This window comes from Ictalurus furcatus, chromosome 20 (genome assembly GCF_023375685.1).
Source record: "Ictalurus furcatus strain D&B chromosome 20, Billie_1.0, whole genome shotgun sequence".
NCBI classification, from domain to species: domain Eukaryota; kingdom Metazoa; phylum Chordata; class Actinopteri; order Siluriformes; family Ictaluridae; genus Ictalurus; species Ictalurus furcatus.
Genome location: NC_071274.1, coordinates 17,677,867 through 17,703,401, shown reverse-complemented (window position 1 = coordinate 17,703,401; position 25,535 = coordinate 17,677,867). Strand labels below are relative to the sequence as shown.

The window sequence follows — 25,535 nt, the reverse complement described above, 5'->3', positions numbered from 1 at the left end:
TCTCGCTCTCTCTCTCTGCGGCTATTCTCTTCATTGAGGTTAAAAGAGCAGCATCACATTCAGTCTCTTCTAACTTTGTCTCTGAGTGATCCTTTTACATGTAAATATAGCCGAAATCACAGCGCAGCCGTTGTCTTTAACTTATGTGTTTGGTGGTTTTGTCAGACGACGTGGTGGTTATAAATCATGATTTTAGCAGTGCAGAGCAGCAGCTTGGGCTTGACTGCTGGTTAACATGTAGTCTCTTAATGGGTCGGGTATCAGTCACTGTTTTCAGTTGTCTGACAGCAGAAACAGAAAAATATGTAAATGAGAACAGCTTTATTGGGAATTAAAATACAGTATGCGAGCACAGAGAGTAGGAGAGAAGCAAACGTAAGCAGCTGACACTAGGCAGAATGCAAATACAACGCAATGACGTAACGAATATGCTAATTAGCGTATGACATCATCTAGAGACATTTAGCAACTTTGCACGGAAATGTTGTTGGCAACAGTGCTCTTGTCACTCACCTGGAGTGTACTGACGTTACGGTGAAAACCTCCAGGGTTGTCAGACCGATTCCCACCTCTGCCCTGTGCGTATGGAGCTTGCCTATTCTCCCCGTGATTTGGGGTTTCAGTCTCAGTCCAAAGACATGCGTTGTAGGCTGGCTGGCATCTCCAAATTGTCCGTAGTATGTGAATGTGTGTGTGATTGTGTGCCCTGCAACGGCTTGTCCCCTGCCTCGTGCCATGGATGGACACCGCTTGTGTAGTCCTTCATAACAAAAAAAAATCAGTATGAAGAATCTGTACAAACCCTGTAACGAACACTTGTTCCTGAACAGCCATGAAACGAGCAAAAATCTCATCAAAACAACCAAAGTGGAGAAACAAAGACAGTGCTCTTTTTTTCCCCCTTGAAGACTCACTTGAACTCCCACATTGAGCTTTTGAGGTCATTTTTACAATTGCAAAAAAAACAAACAAAAAGAATTAGTACTATTCAGCTTAGCAGCTATTTTTCACTAAGTTTAAACGGCCTTGGTTATGTCACATGATGTGCATAGACCATGACTTGTTTGAAAGCATTTGACAGTGCACAAACACACGTGAATGTGTAACACTGACACCCTTTCTCCTCCCGTCGTCAGCCGTTTTCCTTCAGCCCCCCCAGCGTGGAACGAGACTGTGAAATGTTTTCCGTCCTCCTGTCATCTCTCTGTGTGACTGATGCTAACGATTAATGATATGGCACCAACGTAAATGCTTTAAGAATGCGATCATCCCGCCTTGCATGCTCTCACTGTGGCGCGTGTGACGCTGAAGCGTGCAAGACGCAGGAACAGATGTCACGTCTGTCTCACACACATTGCTTCACGTGTTTGCTGCCATTCCAAGCATCTGTATGTCACATTTCCTATTTGAGATTGCTGCACAGACGTGCATTCACTTCATATTGATTTCACTTAATGTATGTATGCAACAATGTAATGAGTGTTGTGAAGGTAGAAAGACCTGGTGATTACAGATGAGACGTTGTGTTTATTTATGTCAGTTTATTAGATGTTATATATGAGATTCTTGGGAATCGTGACAGCACCGTCATCATTGATGATGTTTACATGGACAGCAGTAATCTAATTACTGACCTTATTCTGAATAAGACAATATTGTGATTAAGGTGTTTACATGAGTTGCTTTTAGAATATTCATTTCACATTCCCGTTTTACACGTTATAGAACATAGATCGATTAACGCACACGTCATTACGTCATCCGCCCACGTCATCCGACGTGCCCTCCAGAATTTCACGTATCGACACACAGTTGGTCTTCGTTATGGAACCGTATACAGTTTTGGGTGTTTCATTTTTAACTTTACGAAAGCATCAAGTGCAGTGTCATGCTATACTATTTATATTGTATATTATGCTAATAGATGACTGCTTGAAGCTTTGGGCTGCGTCCAAAACTAGTTACTTGCCTACTACATAGTAGTCATAACATGTATCTCGCCTACTATATAGTAGGCAAGTACACGGTTTCGGATGCAGCCGTGCTCTCTTGTTTGCTGTTAAACGGTTGAGCGCTGCCGTGTGTGTACGTGTCCTGTCGCAAAATGCGGTGAAAACTCCCACACGACGTTAACAGTGTGATTAAGGTGTGTACATGTCTGTAACGCACGTCGATAATGCGAGTAAAACAGGAATACTCCACATGTCTTAATTCCAATTGTGTTTACTCCGAGTATGACTTTAATCGGATTAAGGTAATAAAAAAACTGCTGTTTACATGCTAGTTTCTTAATCAGAGTATCATCTTAATCGGGTTAATATCGGATTATTGTTATCCACCCTGAACTGACTTGCATATTCATTTTCAATAGTGTCTTTTGTAATGAAACTTGTAATGAGTTTAAACTTCTTTCACATACATGTTGGTCTATTTTCTAAATCGTTTGCTTATTTATTTATTTATTTATTTATTTATTTAAACAAATTCACACAAATACACAAGTTTTGAGTTTGATATTTGCGTTAAAAGTACTACATGAAATGAGAATTTTCAAATGAGAAATCATAGGATTGGGGGGAGGGGTTATTTAGAGCTGGGTTGCTGTTGAATTTTTTAAAAATTTATGCTGCTGGAGTTTAAATTTGTGATTCTCACACAATCCTCTTGAGGGATGAGTTTTAAAGCGATACGTCCCCATTGGCTGAGGTTTGTAGTCACAGCACAATTCCATAAAAGTAGTAGAGTCAAACTGAGGTACAGTAAACAAGCTACGTAGGTAACAAACTATGTAGAACAGTTTTAATATAAAAGTGTTGTAATACGATTATATCATATTACAACTGTGGCATAATATTATGCTGTGAAATCAACAGAGTCATCATAATAATATAACACCTCCAGGGTTACTTCTGTTTGCTCAGTCCACAATACAATTCGAAAATGGCGTTGTCAGATTGATCCACTTGGGAGAGCGTCTCAGTGCGGAAGCTAGGCCAAAAACGTAAAAAGAAAAAAAAAGTGTTTTCAATTTTATCCACATTAGCGTGGACGTAGCCCAAGTACGTCCAGCTTCATCACGTCTTCATCTCTACACAGATCAGCTTCCAAAACTTCAACTGTCATACTGTTACCATCGTGCTCGACATCTCGTTGATCGCTAACTAGCTGAGCCAAGTCCTTTCTGTTTGTCATATGGTTTCATTACATTCTAGTCCAATGTTTGCCCCAAGGTCTCCACTACTTCAACGTTAGAGTGCTGTTTTGTTTTTTAGGTGCGACCAGTGAAACCTGACCGTTCCTTTTTTTTCTGTTTGAGATGGTTGAAATTTTTTCTCAGATTAAACACCAACCCGAATCACTAAACACATCGCAATCAATTTCAGTATAAACATATTTAATGTGTTTCAGGGTGGATTCCTTCACGTTCTGAATATCCTAAATATAAATGCAGCTAACATTTATTTCTCGAACCATGCTGACGATACTAAATCGACACGGTTGCCATTCTCGGCAGAAATATAGGACAGATCTGAGCACCTTGAGCTAATTTGTTTGGAAGTATGTTTGAGGTTATCTAGCAAAAATGTTGAAACACCTCAACAAAAAGCGTTTTTTCCCACAGCCGAGCTAATGATAACCACCCATATGCTTATCATCTTCTCCCCAGTGAGTACCACTTAAAACTAAGGCATCATTAGTGAAGTTTTTTCGCTATGAATTAATTATAGGAAATCATATCAATTATTCTGTTTTGCCTGGTGTTCAGCGCGAGGCGGCATGTCGAATTTAAACGGTTGTCACTCTCTCCTTCTGTTCAAGGGCCATCTTTGAATCTGTGTCAAAATTGTTCTTTCTCTCCCTCAGTGTTCTGCTTTCAAAGAAGAGGAGTGTTTCAACCGAAGCACCCAGCATAGTGAAAACTGCAATTAGGACACAGATTTATTTTCATTGCAGGCTTGTAGAAGAAGAAAGAGACATCAAAAACATCCCAGAACCAGTCACAAAGTTATAATAGACTTTATTTGATGCTTGTCTTCCGTCGCCTTTCTTTCTATTTTAGGTTAACCCTTTCATGCATAGTGCGCAGGCTCACAGACAGTCGATTTAGAGCTCTTTTATGAAAATATAAAATGTAAATCACCTCTATTGTCAAATCCCGAAAATATTCCACAGTCGTCTGTGACCGGGAGCCAAGGGAGCAGAGATTAGCCGTGCTTTCTAGGTGCGAGGGAGGGCATATTCTTTCTCCTGTCAGTCACAGCGACACTAGCCAATCGTGAGCTTCTGTGAGCACATGTATGCGGAAGAGGGTAGATAGCGCTCTCCTCCAAGTGTGGTATGCTGCCCTGTGACGTTGGCTGGCTTCACATGTCTTGGAGGATGCACGTGTTAGTGTTCACCCTCTCTGGGAGATAGCGGTCATATAACAGGGGAGGGTCGGGCGGTGGGAATTTGGAGATAACAATTTTTTTCTGCGATTTTGGTCATTAATAGTAAAAAGATCTGAATGTTACTGATTTTCATTTGTGAAATTTCAGATTATAAGATTTTTGTAGAATGTATAATGGGTATTCTTACACATGGGCAAGCCATTTATTTTTTTTTAATAGAAGTGATATTCAGAAAAAGTTCAAAAATTCATATGACATGCAATTTTACATAATATAAAAACCATCTAAAGAAATTTTAAAATATTAGTTTGCTTTAATATTTAACCATTTTGTTTTTGTTTTTTCATTATCTTTATTATTATTATTATTATTATTATTATCATTATTATTATTATTCTACACTCTATAAGTTTGTTTTCTTAGAACGTATGCACTTAAAGGGGAAAAGGTGTTTTTTTCTAGAGTACTTTGAAATGATGCATATGGTTTCCTTTTCTTTCGAAAACTGATCCAGAAGTCAAAAATTAACATCTGGTGTCTGTCGAGGGTTTTTCATTTTTCATCAGCTAGAGATTTGAAGGCTTCTTTAATCCATATCCCAATCACACTGACATCTAGACACTGTAGAGAAGATATGCAGAGTATTAATGCAGTCATCATCTGCAGATAGAAGTCTGCTAATCCTGCGGTAACAATGAAATGAAATCCGACTCTCTCTCTCTCCCTGTCTCTCTCTCTCTCTCTCTCTCTCTCTCTCTCTCTCTCTCTCCAGCGCTCCTAATGTATGTCACGTTCAGAAGCACTGAACTTTTGCATTCGGTTCAATCTTCTGTAATCCAAATGAAGCAGGACTTTCAATATGCATAAGCGCTGTGGTGGCTGCTGCCTTGCTCCTGAGGGACGGAAGTAGGATAAATATTAATTTGCACCAGTTTTGGCCTTGTTTTCAGTGTTGATGTTGACGGCTGGAAATCGTGTTTGCGCAGCATGGCGTGGTCGGGGTCCCCGCACGTCCCTTCACAGCGTGAACCGCCGAAATAAATTTTCATAATTTGGATTAATTGCGGCACAGCTGCTAAGATCAGAAAGATAATCTGCCCGTGTGAGGGTGCCCGTTTTTTCCCTTACTGTGTTTGGTATCCATTTGAGAGGCTCGTGAGTTTGCTAAGACCGTCACTTGGAGAAGGATTTGGATGTGACACAGAGTAGCGAGCGTTGTAATGGGCCCTCGTTTTGACACAGCACACGGTGCTTCCTGCCTTCCTTGCCACATGGTCTCATCAGATGTTCTAATGATCCTAATGCTTTCTCTCCCTCACTTCTCTTTCCCCTGTGCTTCCTTTATTATAGACACAGAGCCAGTTCTGCACTTATGACTTTGTAAAGAGCTGACACAAGACTTCTCACATACGCCTTCTCTCCTTGTCCCTGTCTCATCCCTCTCTTTCTGTTTCTGTCTCCCCCCACCTTTTCTCAGAGCTTCTTTGAGGGACAGTCTGCACCATGGGACTCTGCCAAGAAAGATGAGAACCGGATGAAGAATCGCTATGGAAACATCATCGCATGTGCGTATTAAAGAGAGCCGTGTCTGTCCCGGCACGGAGGAACATAATGCTGCTCCTTAGACGCATTCATTTCCCACATATCAGACAGGTCTCGCTTAGCAGAGGACACACAGGCTTGTCTATTAGCATCAAAGTCTGAGAAGTGCTCTCATAGCATGCCTGCGCCAACGTTTTGCACCTAACCAGGATGTGCACAGCCATATAGAAAAGTCAGAGGAAATACAGTGAGATGTAAACAATGTAAATAAGGAGTATACGATGATAGCATTTTATTACATTCCACTTTATCTTAACTCTCTTTAAGTACTGCTGACATAATTAAACCTTGGAAAAATTTTGATGTAAGGTTTCATTGTAAATTAGACTATATGCAGAGATCTTCAACCCCCATTGCAAATCAGGTTTGTCAAAATGTGCAGACTTTCAACTGTTTGCAATGAACAAATCAAGCAAAAGCAATTGAAATAGTTCCACACAATGAATGCTTCAAGTGGTTTCTCCAAATTCAACTGAAAATGCAACTTATCTTGAACCCCATAGAAAATCTCTGGTGGGATTTGAAGAAGGTGGTTCCAGCACACAAACCCAAGAATATTACTGAACTGGAGGCCATTACTCATGAGGAATGGGCTAAGATTCCTCAGGAACGCTGCCAGAAACTGGTGTCTGGCTCTGCATCTCGTTTGCAGCAGGTCATACAGCAAAAGTGTGCTCTACTACGTACTAAAGATGCTTGCCATGAAGTGATTGAATAATTTAATAAATTAATAATGATAATTGAATAATTTGATAATGATAATAATCATTTTGAAACTGGAGAAATCATTGTAAGTTGCATTTTCAGATGAATTTGGGGAAATCACTTGGAGCATTCATTGTGTGGAACTATTTCAATTGCTTTTGCTTGATTTGTTCATTGCAAACAGTTGAAAGTCTGTAAAGTTTGACAATAAACCTGATTTGCAATGGGGGTTGAATCATTTTGGTTGCAGCTGTAAATAGACACACACACCGATCACCGTAACATTAAAACCACCGACAAATGACGTGAACAACATTGATTATCTCGTTACAGTGTCACCTGTCAAGGGGTGGGATATATTAGGCAGGAAGTAAACAGTCAGTTCTTGAAGTTGATGTGTTGGAAGCAGGAAAAATGGGCAAGTGTAAGGATCTGACCAACTTTAACAAGGGCCAAATTGTGCTGGCTAGTCGATTGAATCAGAGCATCTCCAAAACAGCAGGTGTTGTGGGGTGTTCCCAGTATGCAGTGGTTAGTACTTACCAAAATTGGTCCAAAAAAGGACAACCGGTGAACCGGCAACAAGGTCATGGGCACCAAAGTCTCAGTGATGCACGTGGGGCGCAAAGGCTATCCCGTCTGGTCCGATACCACAGAAGAGCTACTTCTAGAGAGAGAGAGAGAGAGAAAGTATATACCGTACTCACAAACAATATTTAATGTTGCTTAGTGCACTTCCTGTTGGTGTAAATAAGTGCAACATATTTGAAGAAGGTAATTACAAATCTAGTTACACATCTGCTGCATCCCTCCTTAATTATACATCATGCAGCACTGCTCATTATTTCCTTGCACCTACACGAAGAACGCTTTTCCTTTTTAGTTTAATAAAAGAGTTCTCAAGGATATTTAATATAAAGTATGATGGTTAATTTTAAGCTATAGTGTGTGTGTCCTGATGTTTGTGAAGTTAATATGAAAGCCGGGTGAGTAAGCAACTGTTAGTTATAATTATATGTCTCTCTCGTACTCTCTCGCTTTCTCTCTCTCTCTCTCTCTCTCTCTCTCACTCTCTCTCTCTGTCTCTGTGGTTTTGTCTGCGTGTAATACGAGATGTTTCTGGGTTTGTGTTTGTCTCTAGATGATCACTCCCGCGTGCGTCTGCAGAGCCTGGAGGGCGAGCAGAGCTCCGATTACATTAATGCTAATTATGTTGATGTGAGTACAGAAAGCAGCCAGCACCTCTATGTAAAGGTCACAGCACACATACAAACACACACACACACACACACACACACCACCTACAAAATAACCTGCTGTAAAGGGAGGAGAAATAGGACATAGGAAGACACACACACACACACACACACACACACACACACACACACACACACACACATTGCACTCTCAGCATGCACACAGAGAAACAGGGCAGAGTACATAGTCACACACACATGCATGTTCAGCAGAGGCCACACAGTACAAGACAGGGTCAGGGAGGGACAGGGTCACAGTCTTACACATGCCCACACAGCAGTGCCCACACACACACACACACACACACACACAATCAACAGAACACCGCAGCAAGAGACGGAATTAAAGACACAACAACACTTCATATCGATCTAAACACACAAACACCACAAAACACACACATGCTGGTACTTAAAAGCCAGTTCACACCCAAAGATATTGAGCTGTCTAACGCCTGTCTCACAAAACAGATTCATTTTCATTTCAGCATTTTAACACACACCAACTTCATGAGGCATGACTCATGAAGATATCAAATAACCAGCCCTAATTCGCATGTGCAACTGCGTAAATTGTGCACACGGTTAATGAGATTTTTGTGTGATATTCTCAACAGCTGCCGCGAGTTCATCTCTCAAAGAAACATTCGAAATTCAAAACTCGAGTCTAACACCAATTAAAGGCAATGAGACGAATCTAAAAACTGTTCAGACATAATATGAGGTTAAAATCCAGGAGCGTAGACATGACTGTGTGTCCTATTCATAATGTATATGCTAATGAAAGTGGTGAAAAGGCTGCATTTCAATTCTGCTACCATTGGAATGAATGGTTAATATGAACTCAACTTCACCGTGGTAATAATAAGTCAATAAAAAGTTTAGGAGTATTTTATTAAGGCAGACTTTTTTATTATTTAAAAAAATAATTTTGTCGCAATTGGTGGAAATGGAATTTCCGCAAATGGGGGGGGGGGGGTATTTCTTATCATTGTATCTTTAATGTTCTGTCTTGGACAGCTTACACTCTACATGTGTTGTGTTTAGTGTGAATTCTAGGTGACACTGACAAATACCTACTTATAGCTTATAACACACACTAACACTACATCCTGTGCCAGGGAAAGATGCATTTCGAGACAGAAGAGAGCCAGCAATACAAAGCGGAGAAATAACATGACACAGGATAAAGCAACAACAACAACAACAACAAAAACAAAGTGACTGTGCAAGATGGAAAAAGAACTAGTGAGAGGATGTATGACAATGACTAATGTATAAAGCCTGACACTCCTGTGTTGAACGTCATGGCTGGTTATTCCTGCTCCAGCAGTTCCTACGCAGACAGCCTCAGAGTTTATGCAGACCATGTTAGTCACTAAAGTGCTTTAGAAACTTTTATACTCAGGCAGGAAGAAAGTCGAGTTCCTCAGTGACTCAATCGCAGTATATCACGAGCTGAGCATTGACGACTGCATCCGGAGCGCATGATTCATCATATGCACTGCACACACCAAACCCTGCCTCAATATAATAATGTAAAATTGATGGTCTCTAATTGACTTAACTTCCTGTGAAGAAATGTCAGTGATGTCTTGGAACTCATGGCTAATTCTCAAAACGTTGTTTCCGCCTACATTTTGCCGGTATACAGCGTTGCTGATGCTGTGCGAATCTAACTGTTCAGGATGGAGTTTTAATCGTTTAGTTATACACAGCAAGAGAGGGTATCTACTCTAATAACTAACACACACAGGAGCACACTTATCCCTATGCCAGTAATTAGGTGTCAGTGCTGGGTCAGAGATATTTAGGAGCCGAACTACTAAGTTATTTTATGTGTGGTGGATTAGGGAAAACTGTCAGGTGTCAACATGGCAAACAAATCTGGAAAAAAAAAAAAGAACGGATGAAAAATCAAGTTTTGGCCAGAAATTGATTTTTCTGCCTATGACATATTTTGACGTATGACTTTTAAGAAAGCAGAAGTATAAAGATATGTTTCTATTTACGTTTCTATTTTAAATCTTGCCGAGGCTATCCTTCTGCAAATATCATGTCGGATAACTAGGCAGTTTACCAAATGTTGTGCTCAAGCAGTCAGTCTGTCAAAAGACGTCTAAAACTTTGCTACCTAAGTGTGATTTCCTCACACAGTGAATGTCCACAATGCTCTTGCACTACAGTTGGAATGAAATCTATATTAAATGAATCTTTTATTCCTTTTTACTTTTAAGTGTAATCAAATTAGGGGGCACGGTGGCTTAGTGGTTAGCACGTTTGCCTCACACCTCCGGGTTTGCATGTCCTCCTTGTGCTTTAGGGGTTTCCTCCAGGTACTCCGGTTTCCTCCCCTAGTTCAAAGACATGTGTTGTAGGCTGATTAGCATTGCCAAATTGTCTGCAGTGTGGGAATGGGTGTGTGATTGTGCCCTGACATGGGTTGGCACCCCGTCCAGGGTGTCCCTTCCTTGTGATCTGAGTCCCCTGGGATAGACTCCAGGCTCCCCTGTGGTATGGAAAATAGGTGATTTTAAAATGCTGCAACTTGTGATTGAGATACATGCTAAATGGAATCATTTCAAGTCAGATTTTTTTTAGTTCAAGTTTTCAGAACTATATATACAGGGCGTCTGAGAAGTCATGAACCAATGAGAGTAAAACTACATGTTCACCGTTACGCTCTGCTCATTTTCTCAGCCTCTGTATCACGTTTTTGCGGATTTTGCGAAACATATTCGGATCGACATGTAGTATTTGGTCAACAAATTCCCATTGGCTCGTGACTTTTTGGACATGCTGTTTGTTGTGACTGTAAAGATGTCTTTTTAGATTTATCAAGAGTAGCGTATAGCTACTTGTGCCTCACACTCCCGGGGTTGGGGGTTTGATTCCCGCCACCATCGTGTGTGTGCGCGGAGTTTGCATGTTCTCCCTGTGATTCAGGGGTTTCCTCCGGGTACTCTGGATTCCTCCCCCAGTTCACAGACATGTGCTGTAGTCTGATTGGCATTTCCAAATTGTCCATAGTGTCTGAATGTGTGTGTGATTGTGCCCCGAGTTTACTGAGATACTTTATGCAGACTCCCCATGACCCTGTAAGTGGTATGGAAAATGGATGGATGGGATGGATCTCATGAACAGGTTCAAAGTTACTTCTCAAAGTGCTCATCCTTTTTCTTAACTGTTCCTCATTCTCTGGGTTTGAACTTCACTGAGTGGGAGGGAGTGGCATACTCTCTCTCCCCTGCCAGTCACAGTGACACTATCCAGTCAGAAAAGGGCAGATACTATATAGCACTTTCCTCAGACTGCCCAGTGATGCAGCATGAGCGTGGCTGATGAGTGGGAACTGGCGGGTGACCCAATTGCAGAGAAAATAGGAATGAAAATATGGTTATGAAATTGTCCCTAGAACCAGTGAACACCAGCTAACTGAGACATAGCTGTATATAGAGCACGTTAAGATGCACACCTACATACACAAATGTACTCCTGTGCTTAAAACTAAATGCTTATGTGAAGACCTCCATGAAGCCCAAGCCTTTTATTAGATAAGAATAAATACATATTAAAGAGAGTTGTTATTGAAAAAGGCTTTGCTGGGGTACTTAGCCATGGCTCAGCCGAGCAGCGAATGGATGGAGCTTTTTTTTCCCCCTCCTCTCCTCAGTAAAGAAGAAAGAAAGGCTTTTAACATGCCTCTCACAACTCCTTCTTCTTAATAAACTTTATTGATGGCACCCTGCCTCAACATTTAGACAACTTCTGGGCCATTCGTATGCATTTGCCTTGTTTGCTGCATGCATTTTCTTCCTTCCTGGAAGTGTGTTAAAAAGAGATCTATAGTGTGTGTGGGAGTGTGGGTGTGTGTCTAAGACAGAGAGTTATTGAAAGTTGAAGGCTTTTACTGTAATGGTCATTTTTGTCATTTACATTTACTTAGAAAGGTCTCACCATAATGACTGCTCAGGAATTTGAACACACCTTCATCAGTGAGAGACTGGGAGCTGGAAGGAACAAGGGAAGAGAAGAGGAGAGGGAGAGAGAGAAGAGCACTCGTTTGGCTCTTACCATTGCTGTAGTTTTAATCCGATCTTTCAGGCAACAGTGAACACATAAAAGAACAAACAACCCAGTGCTTAGTGTTGAGTGAAAGAACAGGCATTAAAACAGCTCAAATCTGAAGAGAGAGAGAGAGAGACAGATAGACAGAGAGAGAGGGATGTTCTTATCCAGAGACGCGTTCGACTGGTATTAAAGTGAATATGTTATAGATAAGAGAGTGGTAGCATCTATACCTCCATCGACATATTCACCCTCATCTCTCTCTCTCTCTCTCTCCCTCGCTCACCCCCCCACACACACCTCCACTGCAGCATGAACATACTCACAAAACAATATAACTGCTGATAATCCTTCAGATATGACTCTTCTCTCAAGGATTAAGCACTAATCCTCTCAAGTTTTATTTGTCCAGTGTGAGGTTCTCTATGTGTGTGCGTGTGTGTGTGTGTGTGTGTGTGTGGGGCAAAGTCCTTAGTAAACAGTATGGGCTGCATTGTTAATGACTTGTTGACAAATTGCTGACTTTTCAGAGCTTTGTTTACTTTGTCTATTTATTTTCTTGCTTATCTGTGTACTGCATGTTAACGCTCGCTAGTCCAGCTATCAGTAGCGTTGCTGCATATTTACACTTTAATAAGGCTTAAGCTGATGTGTCCAGCAGATTTGTTAACGATATGAAAGAGGACACCCCCTCTGTCCTAGTGTAAAAAGCATACAGTACAACAGATTTAAGCCTTTGTTTAAAGCTGTTCTCTGTTTCTCTTTAATTACAGGGCTACCACCGGCCAAATCACTACATTGCTACACAAGGTGAGAATTTCTGATTGTTTCAGTGTGTGTTTGCAACCGTGTTTATAGAAATGTGTTATATGCGTAGCATGGGTTTATTATGCCTCTCAAGCAATATGGGTGCTGTCACGTAGTGACGGATAGGACGGATTGCATAGGACGGATGCAAGTGCAGATAAGAGCTTTATTATAGGAGAGACAGGCAGACCAAATCCAAATCGTGAAGCATAGGCGTGGTCAGAACAGGCAAAGGGTCCGGCGAACGGACATGAATCAGGCAAGGCAAAGCACAAAACGAGAAACAAGAAACGAGATCAAAAAACCAGACACGAGAACAATATAACACGGCTTGGTACGGTAAATACACGCAATACTTTGCACTGAACATAGACACACAAGGGGTTTAAATACCAAACGTAATCAAGGGTGAACACAATACAGCTGAGACTAATGATGACACATAAGGGAAACAACCGATGACAAGCACGTGCTCCTGTGCTAGCTCGAGGGGAAATCGTGACAGGTGCAAGCCGATATACAAGACAATCCAACCACAGGACGGTCCAGGGCTGAGATATTCACCTAAAATGTGTAAAGTGGTTACACGTGAACATGTTTTGTACTGGTACTTCACCATTTACTTACCATTTTTTGACTAGCAGCACAGATTCGTATCTCCCTTGTGTTGACATTTTGTTGAACAAGCCATGATGTTAGAACATTTGTGAAAACGTTTCCCTTTCTGAGCTAATGTTGTCATTCCTGTAGCGTTCCTGAACCTGATTGTGTTCAGATACATAATCTACGTGAATACACGTGACTGGATACGACAGCATAGGATCTGCATCAGAAACTAAACAAAAACTACAGTTCCTGAACTACAACCAATAGTTTTTAAGTACATACATTTACATTTATGACATTTGTGGAAAAGGTATTTGCTCCCATGCTGATTTATTCTGTTTTTGTGTATATCTCTTACTAAATAGTTTTAGATCTTCAAACGAAATAAAACATAAAACTAAAGCAACCTGAGTAAACACACAATACAATTTTTTTATTGAAGCAAAAAAAGTTATCCAACACCTATCATCAGTGTGAAAAACTAATTGCTCCCTTAAACTTAAAATCTGTTTGTGCCACCTTTAGCAGCGATAACTGCAACCAATCGCTTCCGATAACTGGAGATCAGTCTTTCACTCACTTCTAGGACTAGGACTTACTCCTATGCTTTGGATCATTGTCTTGCTGTGCTTGAGTTTCAATTTACAGACTGAAGACCGGACATTCTCCTTTAGGATTTTCTGGTAGAGAACAGAATTCATGTTTCCCTCAATTATTGCAACTTGCCCAGACCCTGAAGCAGCAAAGCATCCCCACACCATCACACTCCACCACCATGCTTGACCGTAGGTATAACATGCTTTGCAGCCCACATCAGGACCAGGGCTCGTCAAAACACATAAGCATGTGTTACAGAAATAGCTACCAACCAAGGAGGGCAGAAACCCACTGCTGTCTAGTGTCTAGTAGTATGCCATCTGTCTTACCCAGATAGCATACTGTAGCTACATTTCTTCTCCTTGCCTTTGGGCTATGGATCGCTGTGGCTTTCTATATCAGTAGCTCTTTTAAGATTGGTATTTTTAGTGAGCATGTTGCAGGTGGCTGAAAGAGTGTTCCATTTGCAAATGCCTTGTGCATATCATTAGCAGCAAGAAGTTGACATTGATTTCATTTATGTTAAGTATCAGTCACATTCAGGCTCTTGACTTTATGAGTGAGTAATGAGTGGAGTAATAGCATACTCTCTGAAAGTGAACTAGTGATTAAAAATAGCCTGTCTGTGTTAGTTTTATAAGGAATATGATTTATACACATGGTACGCATTAAAGTTTTGCGGCTGTGTGTGTGTGCGTTTGTGTGCGAGAGAGAAAGAAGGAAATTAATCAGGCCTGGCCGTGAGCCGAGCCGAGCAGAATAATAAATAACGGAATTAAGGCCTGCGTGTTTGTCACTCGGCCTATCTGGAGTGCGGAGAGCAGGCGCCCCGGCGAAGTCCAATGACCTCGCAGGTTAAGTCAGTTAGATGCTAAATCATATCATTTGGAGCTGCAGCAGGACTGCTGCATGTGAAAAGTTTGTGTCTGGAATATGCCGCATTCTCTAATGGCCTCCCAATCTGTCATTGAGGAGAGGGGAGTCGCATAAGTACCTGTTTATTAGAGCATCGCATGCCTCATTCCTCCGTGTCTCAATTAAAACACACACTCAACCCACCGTAGCGGAGGATCTAGCATATGAAAGACATGCTCAGCAGAGCATCTCGGAATAGCCTGGCAGCTAGCCTACGCAATACTACTGTATACCGATACTCAGCTTCAGTGATGTGCAAAAACACATCAAAATGGATTTTGATACATCGATAGATATATAAAGCAAAGCAACCCATGTGTAAAGGTTTTAAATGTTATATTGTGAAAATGCAGAAATGTTCATGTTAGTGTTCTGAGGGATGATAGCTAATGCTAGGTATCATTCAGTGAGGGATCTGTGCTACATCATGAAGCATTAATCAGGTATTTTGTCTCTCTTTGGCATTCCGTCGGCCTAATTGTCACGTAATGGAGGCTGAGATGGAAGCAAGTGCAGGTTAATTAGTTTAATCCAATAAGTACACAGGATCAGGCAGAAATCACGGTACATAGGCAGGCAAGGGTCAATCGATCAGGCAAACAGTCCAAACTAGGCAAGGCAAAGAGACAAGGTCATAAACGAGAACATGGGCAAAACCAGAATGAACAATCACGCTATCAAAGCTTGGTAACGACAGAGACAGAAGGCAACTGCACGTATACTTCACCACGAGTGAATGCATAGAAAGTACTTTTAAACTGGTTGTGATTGTGCTGTGAATTGGGTGAAGGTGTTCGTGATTAGAATAAAGGTGAGTGTTCTGGGAATTGCGGTCCATGGCGGCCATGTTTGTAGGCCGCAGTGCAGGATGGGAAATGTAGTCACTGGTTTGCTGTGACATGACAGTAATACTGTATTACTGCACCACAAACCTTGCTCTATCTCAGAGGCCGGGAACCTTTTCAGCTGGCAGAGACATAAAAGGAAATAAATATATATATATATATATATATATATATATATATATATATATATGATTTTTTCTTTAAAGAGCCAGATAACAGTATACATTTTTTTGTATGTTTATATATATATATGTCTTCTCCTTATTATAGTTATTATCTTTACTACTATTGCATAATCATAAAAAAGTGGTAATGTAATAAAGGCCATTTGGCATTTTGCATGTTCTTGACCTAACAGCCTGCACTTCACCTAATAGGCCTGTAGGTGAGACTTCATTTACCCAACTATGATATTTACATCAAATGATAAAAACAATACAAGATGCAGTACGTAAATAAAAGTAAATTAAACACTACTTACCATTACCGTATCATTAATGCGACTTCCAAATATGCAAATTCGTCTGTCCGTTCGGACTGGAAAGAACGGACCATTTCACCTTTGTTAAAAACTGAAAACAGACTGGCTATATAGTTTTCAACCGATTTATGAATTAGACCGGGAAATTACCGCTCTCCTTCACGTCGTCCAGTGAAATTTGAGCGTGTTGTGCCCCAGGTTGGTGTATACATGACAAACGGGCATCGATTATGAATCATGTAATATTTTTAAAAATGTAATATGTAGAGTTTTAATTGATTTCACACACTAGCTTTCGTGATTCGTGATTGTTTTTATTTATTCTTTTGTCCTGCCGTCACAGTAAAATCCCTAGTGTTGAATTAACACCCAGTGTGTTCATTTGTGTACAGTGGACTTATATGAACTCTGTAGAGTGTGAATTCAGCACTCTGGGTATTAAATCAACACCGTGGATTTTGCTGTGGTTGAGCCATAGGCAATCACTGAAAGAGCCATATATGGCTCTCGAGCAATAGGTTCTACCCCTGCCCTATGTTAACCTGGACGTTCTTTAGCATTAAATGTAACTATAAATGGAAAAACCGATGCAGTGTTGTTCAGTAATAAATCAGAGTGTTTTTATTCCTCGTTTACCTACTGGGAAATATTTTAAACATCATTGTTTTTTGCAACATGCTGGAAAGAAACGAGTCAGTTAACCTGTTGCTACATCTCTAATTCCTCCCTGATGAGTCGAGACGTTTGGAAGCTGTTAGTGTTTAGTTGTTCGCCGCACACATGTCCACAGGAAAGCATCTCAGTCTAGTAGACGTGCACACGTTTAGGAAACATTGCAAAAAGTGTTCCAGACACCCGTCTCCACAGGACACTCAGCTGTTCTTTACAGGTTTGTCTCTTTTTCTGGAACTCGGTTGAGTATCTGGAACGGATTTGTACATCCTTCTCTGTGGCGTGTAAAGCCACCTGCCTCATGCATATATTCATAATGTCTGATGTACTCCGTCTTGCATGTGTTTATCTTCCCTACAATGTTTCATTCCCTATAATTTCCCTGCTACTTCATCCGTCCTCCTCGGCTCATGCTGTCCCTGTTCCGCCCTCTCTCCTGTTCATATATCTCTTTTCCTCTCACTACTATATACCACTTATTCTCGCTTCAGGACTGTCATGACTATAGCTGAGTTTCGCTTCTTCATCCTCTGGGTTTGATCAGACAGTGACAGCCGGAGGGCTTTTCTGTGCTTACCTCAGGCCTCCACCAACTTCTCCTTCTCTCTATGTCTCAGTCTGTCCCCACTACTACATTTCTGTCTGTCCCTCCTCGACTCTTCTTACCATCTCTTCCTCCATCGTGCGTTCTCTTTCTGTCTCTTATCTGCGTCCCTACTGCATTTGTGTTTCACTCGATTCATCCTTGTTTCTTCTGAAATCCTGAACAAAAGTTTCGGTTATTCCTCAACAATAACAGAAAAAACAAAGGCAACAGGAAGCAGATACTAAGACCACTTCCCCTTATAGCAGTGGCCAATAGACTGAGCACTGGAAAAACATTGTTATTCTCTTCGACCTCAAGTCTCTACATTATTGATCATCATCATCATCCTCACCTGGCAGCTACAGCGCTGACATGAGGGAGAGGAAAAAAGAGAAAAAGAAGAGAAAAAAAGGAAGGAGGTGGTGAAGGGGAAGGGGATATCTGTCTCTTTGAGTTAGAAGAAAGTGGGAAGCCCTGCACAGACTGAGCCACAGGACAGACGTGTGTGTGTGTGTGTGTGTGTGTGTGTGTGTGTTTGAGAGAAACACTGAGTTTTAGAGCACGTCTCCATTGTAAGGATATTATGTATGACTGCTGTCTCTGTTCAAAGACCTCTAAGATAAAAGACCATCACCTTGATATATAAAACCTTGACAGTTTTGCTAAATAGACAGGCGGTTGCAGACGTCAGGTCCTCATCCTCGTCATGCATGCATTCCAAATAGCTTTGGCTGCACACCCAGACAATCTGAGCACAGATACACCGACCAACGGAGGGACATCCAGCTAAAGCACCGCAGAGCAAGCCTCATACTGGGCATTAAATCAGTGTGCATATATATTTTAATATTGTTGATTAATGTTATAGGTATGTATAAAGGTATACAGAGACAAGCTAATCAAGGACTAAACATAGAAGAGGTGGACACAGTAGAGCAAGAGACCAAGACAGAGGCACATGAGAATTTAAACAAAAAGCACATAAAGACAGCAAAAAACAACAACAAAAAAAACCAACACAAGCTGTTGAAGTAGAATTCATGACGTACATGATATAGAGTTAGTGAACTAACTACAAATTTATGTTTTGTATAATGGTATTTAGTAGAGAAACACCGATACTAAATTTCTCAGCCGATACCGATAACCGATTATTCGAGTGATAATCGAGTGATATCAGCCAATACAGATACAGATACCGATAGTTCTGCCTTTTATGCCTTCTTATAAATTAATAATAATTAATTTAAAAGAACTATGAAAGAAATGCAAATAAAAACTTTATTCTCTCCATTTCAACAAATTTGACAGTAACTGGTCTCATACACAGAAAACACATTACTGTAATTAACATTAACACCTGAACTCAATTCTGAAGATTAAAATAAGATTTCTTAACTTATTGAAGAATGTTATTAATTCATATTAACAGTGACTGAATTGTAAAAAGCCTTGACAGGATATAATCGGCCCTGATCATCAGATGTTTTTAAACATAGCGGGAACATTCCCTTTGTCGGCAGATACATCGGTGCATCTCTACTTTTTAGCTAGGTAATGATAGCAAATGGTTCAGCAATGGTTAATGCTATATAGCACATGAGTATCACTGATCACCTTTGTTTACCAATAACTAATCAATGTTCACCATTGTTTACCAATGACTAATCCCTGATCACCATTGTTTACCAATGACTAATCCCTGATCACCATTGTTTACCAATGACTAATCACTGGTCACCATTGTTTACCTATGACTAATCACTGGTCACCATTGTTTACCTATGACTAATCACTGGTCACCATTGTTTAACAATGACTAATCACTGGTCACCATTGTTTACCAATGACTAATCCCTGATCACCATTGTTTACCTATGACTAATCACTGTTCACCATTGTTTACCTATGACTAATCACTGGTCACCATTGTTTACCTATGACTAATCACTGGTCACCATTGTTTACCAATGACTAATCCCTGATCACCATTGTTTACCTATGACTAATCACTGGTCACCATTGTTTACCTATGACTAATCACTGGTCACCATTGTTTACCAATGACTAATCCCTGATCACCATTGTTTACCAATGACTAATCACTGGTCACCATTGTTTACCTATGACTAATCACTGGTCACCATTGTTTACCTATGACTAATCACTGGTCACCATTGTTTACCTATGACTAATCACTGGTCACCATTGTTTACCTATGACTAATCACTGGTCACCATTGTTTACCAATGACTAATCCCTGATCACCATTGTTTACCTATGACTAATCACTGGTCACCATTGTTTACCTATGACTAATCACTGGTCACCATTGTTTACCAATGACTAATCCCTGATCACCATTGTTTACCTATGACTAATCACTGGTCACCATTGTTTACCTATGACTAATCACTGGTCACCATTGTTTACCTATGACTAATCACTGGTCACCATTGTTTACCAATGACTAATCCCTGATCATCATTGTTTACCTATGACTAATCACTGGTCACCATTGTTTACCTATGACTAATCACTGGTCACCATTGTTTACCAATGACTAATCCCTGATCACCATTGTTTACCTATGACTAATCACTGGTCACCATTGTTTACCTATGACTAATCACTGGTCACCATTGTTTACCTATGACTAATCACTGGTCACCATTGTTTACCAATGACTAATCCCTGATCATCATTGTTTACCTATGACTAATCACTGGTCACCATTGTTTACCTATGACTAATCACTGGTCACCATTGTTTACCTATGACTAATCACTGGTCACCATTGTTTACCAATGACTAATCCCTGATCACCATTGTTTACCAATGACTAATCACTGTTCACCATTGTTTCCAGAATGACTAATAACCGATGACCATTGTTCCCAATGACTAAACACTGATCACACTTTTTTTTTTTACCAACGACTAATCACTGATCACCATTGTTTCCGAAAGACTAGTCACTGATCACAATTTTTAACAGTAACTAACCACTGATCACACTTTTTTTTTTTTACCAGTGGCTAATCCCTGATCATAACTGTTTCCAGAATGACTAATCTCTGTTCACCATTGTTTCCAGAATGACTAATCACTGATTACCGTTGCTTACCAGTGACTAATCACTGATCACCATTGTTACTGTATGACTAATCACTGATCACCTTTGTTTCCAAAGACTAATCACTGATCACCATTGTATACCAATGACTACTCCCTGATTAGAATGGTTTACCAGTGACTAATCACTGATCGCCATTGTTTTCAATGACTAATCACTGATCACAATTTTTAACAGTAACCAATCACTGATCGCACTTTTTTTTTTTTTTTACCAATGACTAATCACTGATCACTTTTGATTTACCAACAACCAATCATCATTGTGTGTTTCTGCCAATTTGTGGTAGCATGGACGACTTCTACCTATAAGAAATGTTATATCTGTTATTTTCTACTCTGATAAAAGTCTATTCTATTCTAAGTGTTTTCAGAAATCTTCTAACTTTGTACAACATGTTTTGAATGCAAATGATTGTGATGATTCGGTAATTATGCAGATTTGTCTATGACGTCATCAGGTGACTGCTAGAGACTTTCTGAGCATTAATTGGCTACTTTCCCCAGAAAAGAGTTACACTGCTACACAACACTGCTAGCCAGTTAATGATAACTCAGTTACCTAGTGGCTCATATGGGTAAGCTGGGTAATGTAAAGAAACTCACCAGCATTAACCAAAGCACTAGCGTGTATTTAACGGCGTTATTTAGGATGCTAAAGTACCGTCTGGATACCTAACATTGATATTTTTTGAAAGTATGCTAGTGAAAATAAATTGCGTGACATCTCATAAAGCCATGTTGCCGGCTAACTTAAAATAGTCTCGTTGTGTTTGTAGCTAGCTAATGCTAACTTAGTTTTATACAATACCATGTTTTATTTCGAAAGCACTTCACGTTATCAGTCTACGGCTCCGCAGCGAGACACTTCTCGGCCTTCTCGCTGCGCCTCGGTCTGACTTTATTGTCCGATTTCATTTCCTAACCTCATATTTCAGCGGTTTAAGTTAAACAGAAACAACAGTGACCAGAGCGACTGTTTAATGATGCTCTTTAATGATGCTTGGGAGTTTGGTGTGGGAGCGTGTATGCATGTGTGTGTGCGTGTAGCTGATGAATAAGTGAGTGTGTTAATGAGGCTTAGAGTGTATGGTGTGTGTGTCCAGGAGGTTCTGATAAACTGGCATCTGCTCTTGTAATCCCCTCCGGAACCCAGGTCTCATCAATAACACAGGGTCACACACACATGCACACATACTCAGCTGCTCTTCAGACTGTGTGGATGCGCTATAATGATGCCGGCTTTGGCACCAGGCTGCGGTTTGGGGGTCTCTTAAGCAGCTTGTGCAGACTGATATTAGACGGATGGATGGCAGAAAGAAGGAAAAGTCTCCCCCACCTTTATCTCGCTCACTTTCAAAATCCTTCCCTCATGGCTGATTGTGGTTTGCTACTAGAGTTTTATCATTTACAGGTGAGGTGTGATAGTCCACAGGGGAGAGAGAGAGCGAAAGAGAGCGAGAGAGAGGGTGATAGGAGGATGAGTGTGGCTAGCATGTAATATTAATGATAGCAGAAAGATGAGACGTTGTGTCTATCAAGCATTTTTACACTCGGCTGGTTATAGAGGGGTATCAGCACATTTTACATCGTGCTATACACTCTCACACACACACACACACACACACACACACACAAATTCTCTCTCACTACCTCTCTTTGAAACACACACTTCAGAAAAGTGACATGCTGCTTGCAGGAATGACTGTCAGCAGCTCCTGACAGCTGGGCTTTTCTGATACAGGAAGTGTTTGCATTTTTTTCCTCCCTTTTTTTTTTTTTTTTGCCACAAACATAACACTTCAGCAGAAAGTTATTATTTATTTATTTTTCTCCGCTTGCCAAAACCGCTCGCCTAAGGTTTATTGGGATGCATTTGTTGTTCTTCTAACTGTAAAGTATTCCTGGAATGCGTGTGAGGTTTCACCTTGCTTCCCAAAATCACCCCAAACTTGCTGACCTTAATTAAATTTCTATGCTGAATAATGAATCGCTTGACATAGCAGTTTCTCAAAGTGTCAGTAGACGACAGAAAACAGAATTTTTATAGACGACTGGACAGAGAGGTGAGTTTATTCTCCACTTCAAGTCCAGAGTAGAGGTGCGCATCTTACAAAAAAGTCACAGGAGGTTTTTTTTTTACTTAATTCTGACAGTCAGTCAGGTATGAAGCATGCAGGACTAAAGGCCATGTTCATTAACATGGGGGTGGGAATAAATTGGTATATTTTGGATAAATAGAGCCAACGAAAAAATAGTGGGCGTGTACAAACAAAAATAACTGCGGGAGTGGACGGAATGGAGCTGGTTTGAGTGACATTTAATAAGTAAATAAATAAATAAATAACATTATAGGCACCGTTGCGTGGGTTGAGGTTTTACACCAAATTGTTCTAGTTTTGGAACAAGGTTGTGGGGTCTCATTTAGTTTTAAAGCAAATAATCTAATCAAATCTAATCCGTTTCTGCAAACATAGGCTATTGCAAACAAATGTGCAGACAGTGTATCTGCAGTGTGTACAGAATCATTTCTGTTTAGGTGAGGCAAAAGCTGATTATGGAGTGTTTAATGTCTGTACCAGGAGATGACACAAAGGTGCATTGCAGATATTACAAATCAAGAATTGTGCTCAGTATGGTAAAATTGTTTCCCGTGCAAAGACTGAGAAAAAAAGAAAAAGAAAAATCCATCTCTCTTGTCCAGTGCTTGAACTTTTTGCGCCAGTTTCAGTTCTTGTTGTGATGTAGGTGAGAGGGAAATTTTGCTGAGACCTGGCAACCCTGATTTCAGAGTGTGCACTAGTCAAAAGTTGAAAAGTGACGTGTCACTGTGAAACAGAACATTTTTCACTTTTTTGTCTTATTTATAGCCATAAATTAACCCTTAATGGTTAAGCAAGGATTTCAATGTATCTGGACCATTACACATTTTAGTCCTGTTCTAAACTCAAAAACTCCTTTTCCAGCTGAAATTAAAAGGAAAAAAACTATTATAATAATCCACGGCTAGGTGTGCATTACATGATTTGCCTCCGCGGAGTGCATTAAAATGGTGTGACACGCCTAGGTGTGGATTATCCTGCTTATACCATGGTCACTTGCCAGCATTGACAAGTTAAAGCTGTCTTTGATGTTTGCAGTGCAAAATTTGACTGAAGGACAAAAATACCAGTTAATTTTCGCTAGTTTTTATATGCGGGTCGTTAGCTGTAGAATTCTGCCCTCTCTAAATCATACACAGAGATAAAGTAATGTGATAAGATTACATGGATTTGAATGAATTATAATAAATAGTTATGAGAGAGAAGAGAGAGATTGTTTGTGTGAATTACCTGCTTCTGTGCCGCGTGTCTACTAATAATGAACAGCTGTGAGTTTAACTGCTGTATGCAACTGTAACTGTGTGTTACTTTGGTTACAGCTGTTGATGAAACTGACTGGAACTACCTGTGCATTATACGGTTTGAATGCACACCTTCCAGCCAATCATAACCGAGTATTCAGGCCATGGTATAAGGCGACTTTAATTCCCTGATTAATAACCTCCGCATTAGGCCTGGCATGTTCATTTTTAAAAAAAAAGAAAATTTGTAAGTAATGCATTGTTTCTTTGTTTTGTTGACTTGAGTGAGATCCAGCTCTTGGTCTGTGCACAAGGTTTTGTTTACTATGTGTGTGTCCTTGGCTCACTTTCTGCCCTTACATGCTCAAAGTTTTACAAACTTTCAGTGTCTTAGTCACCAAGCCTAGTTCTCTCTCCCTCTCTCTCTCTCTCTCTCTCTCTCTCTCACTTTCTCTCTCTCTCTCTCTCTCTCTCTCTCATCCTCTCACTTTCTCTCTCTCTCTCTCTCGCTCGCTCTCTCTCTCTTTCACTTTCTCTCCTTCTCTCTTTCTTTCTCTCTCTCCCTCCCTCCCTCCCTCCCTCTCTTTGTCTCTCTCACCCTTCCTCTAACTTTCTCTCTCTCTCCCTCTCTCTCTCTTTCACTTTCTCTCCCTCTCTCTCTCACGTTCTCTCCCTCTCTCTCTCCCTCTCAGTTTCGCTCTCTCTCTCTCTCCCTATCACTTTCTCTCTTTCCCTCTATCTGTCTAACATTCTCTCTCTCTCTCTCTCTCTTTCACTTTCTCTCTCTCTCTGTCTAGCACACATCGCTGGACTCGACAAATCGATGGCTCAACCCACATTATGCCGCTCTTTCACTTATTTTCTCAAATGAATTGTTCTCACTCTCTTGTCTCTCTGATATTCCCTTTTTGTCAAGAGTCAATCAATGCCACATTCGGCCTCACTGCACAGTGTTAATTTGATTATTCAGTCTGTTTGGATAAATCAGACTGCAGTGCAGGGCTCTGTAAAACAATTAAGAACTCTTTACACACACACACACACCCACACACACACACACATAAATAAAGCACGCACACATATAGGTGATTCTTTACCTTGTAATAAAAAAGCCATAGAGCCATTCATCCACACTTGAGCAATGCTTTTAAACACACAATAAATCAGATTATATCTAATCTGTGTTCGATCTGTTCCCCGGACTCTGAGCTCATAGAATCTCATATTTTAAATTCGATCTTGAACCATTTGGATGCTTTTTAGGCTGTTTCCCTGTTTCCTGGAAAACCTGGGAGCCCAGATTTATAGACCAATTTTCCAGTAAAATAAGGAAATGGATCAAATGTCCAGGAAATATTAGTGAAGTCTGGAAAAGCGTAAAAAGATGTACACTATTATCTATTAAGTATACACTATAAATGCATAAATATTCGTGCCCTTGATGTTGTTTCAGCATCACGCTGATTTTATTATCGGTTATTTAGCAGCTTCTGTATCAGCGGCCGTGAGAGAATTTTCATCCCAAA

The 25,535-nt window shown here is 40.4% G+C and overlaps 1 protein-coding gene across 1 annotated transcript in view; it reads left to right on the top strand.

The window, feature by feature from the left end:
* The window catches only part of LOC128624350 (receptor-type tyrosine-protein phosphatase mu-like), a 251,324-nt gene that overhangs the window by 203,997 nt on the left and 21,792 nt on the right, over positions 1-25,535 (top strand). The window contains exons 20-22 of the mRNA XM_053651932.1: positions 5,869-5,956; positions 7,840-7,916; positions 12,796-12,832. Coding sequence (XP_053507907.1) covers positions 5,869-5,956; positions 7,840-7,916; positions 12,796-12,832 — 202 coding nt within the window. The remainder of the gene's footprint in view (positions 1-5,868; positions 5,957-7,839; positions 7,917-12,795; positions 12,833-25,535) is intronic.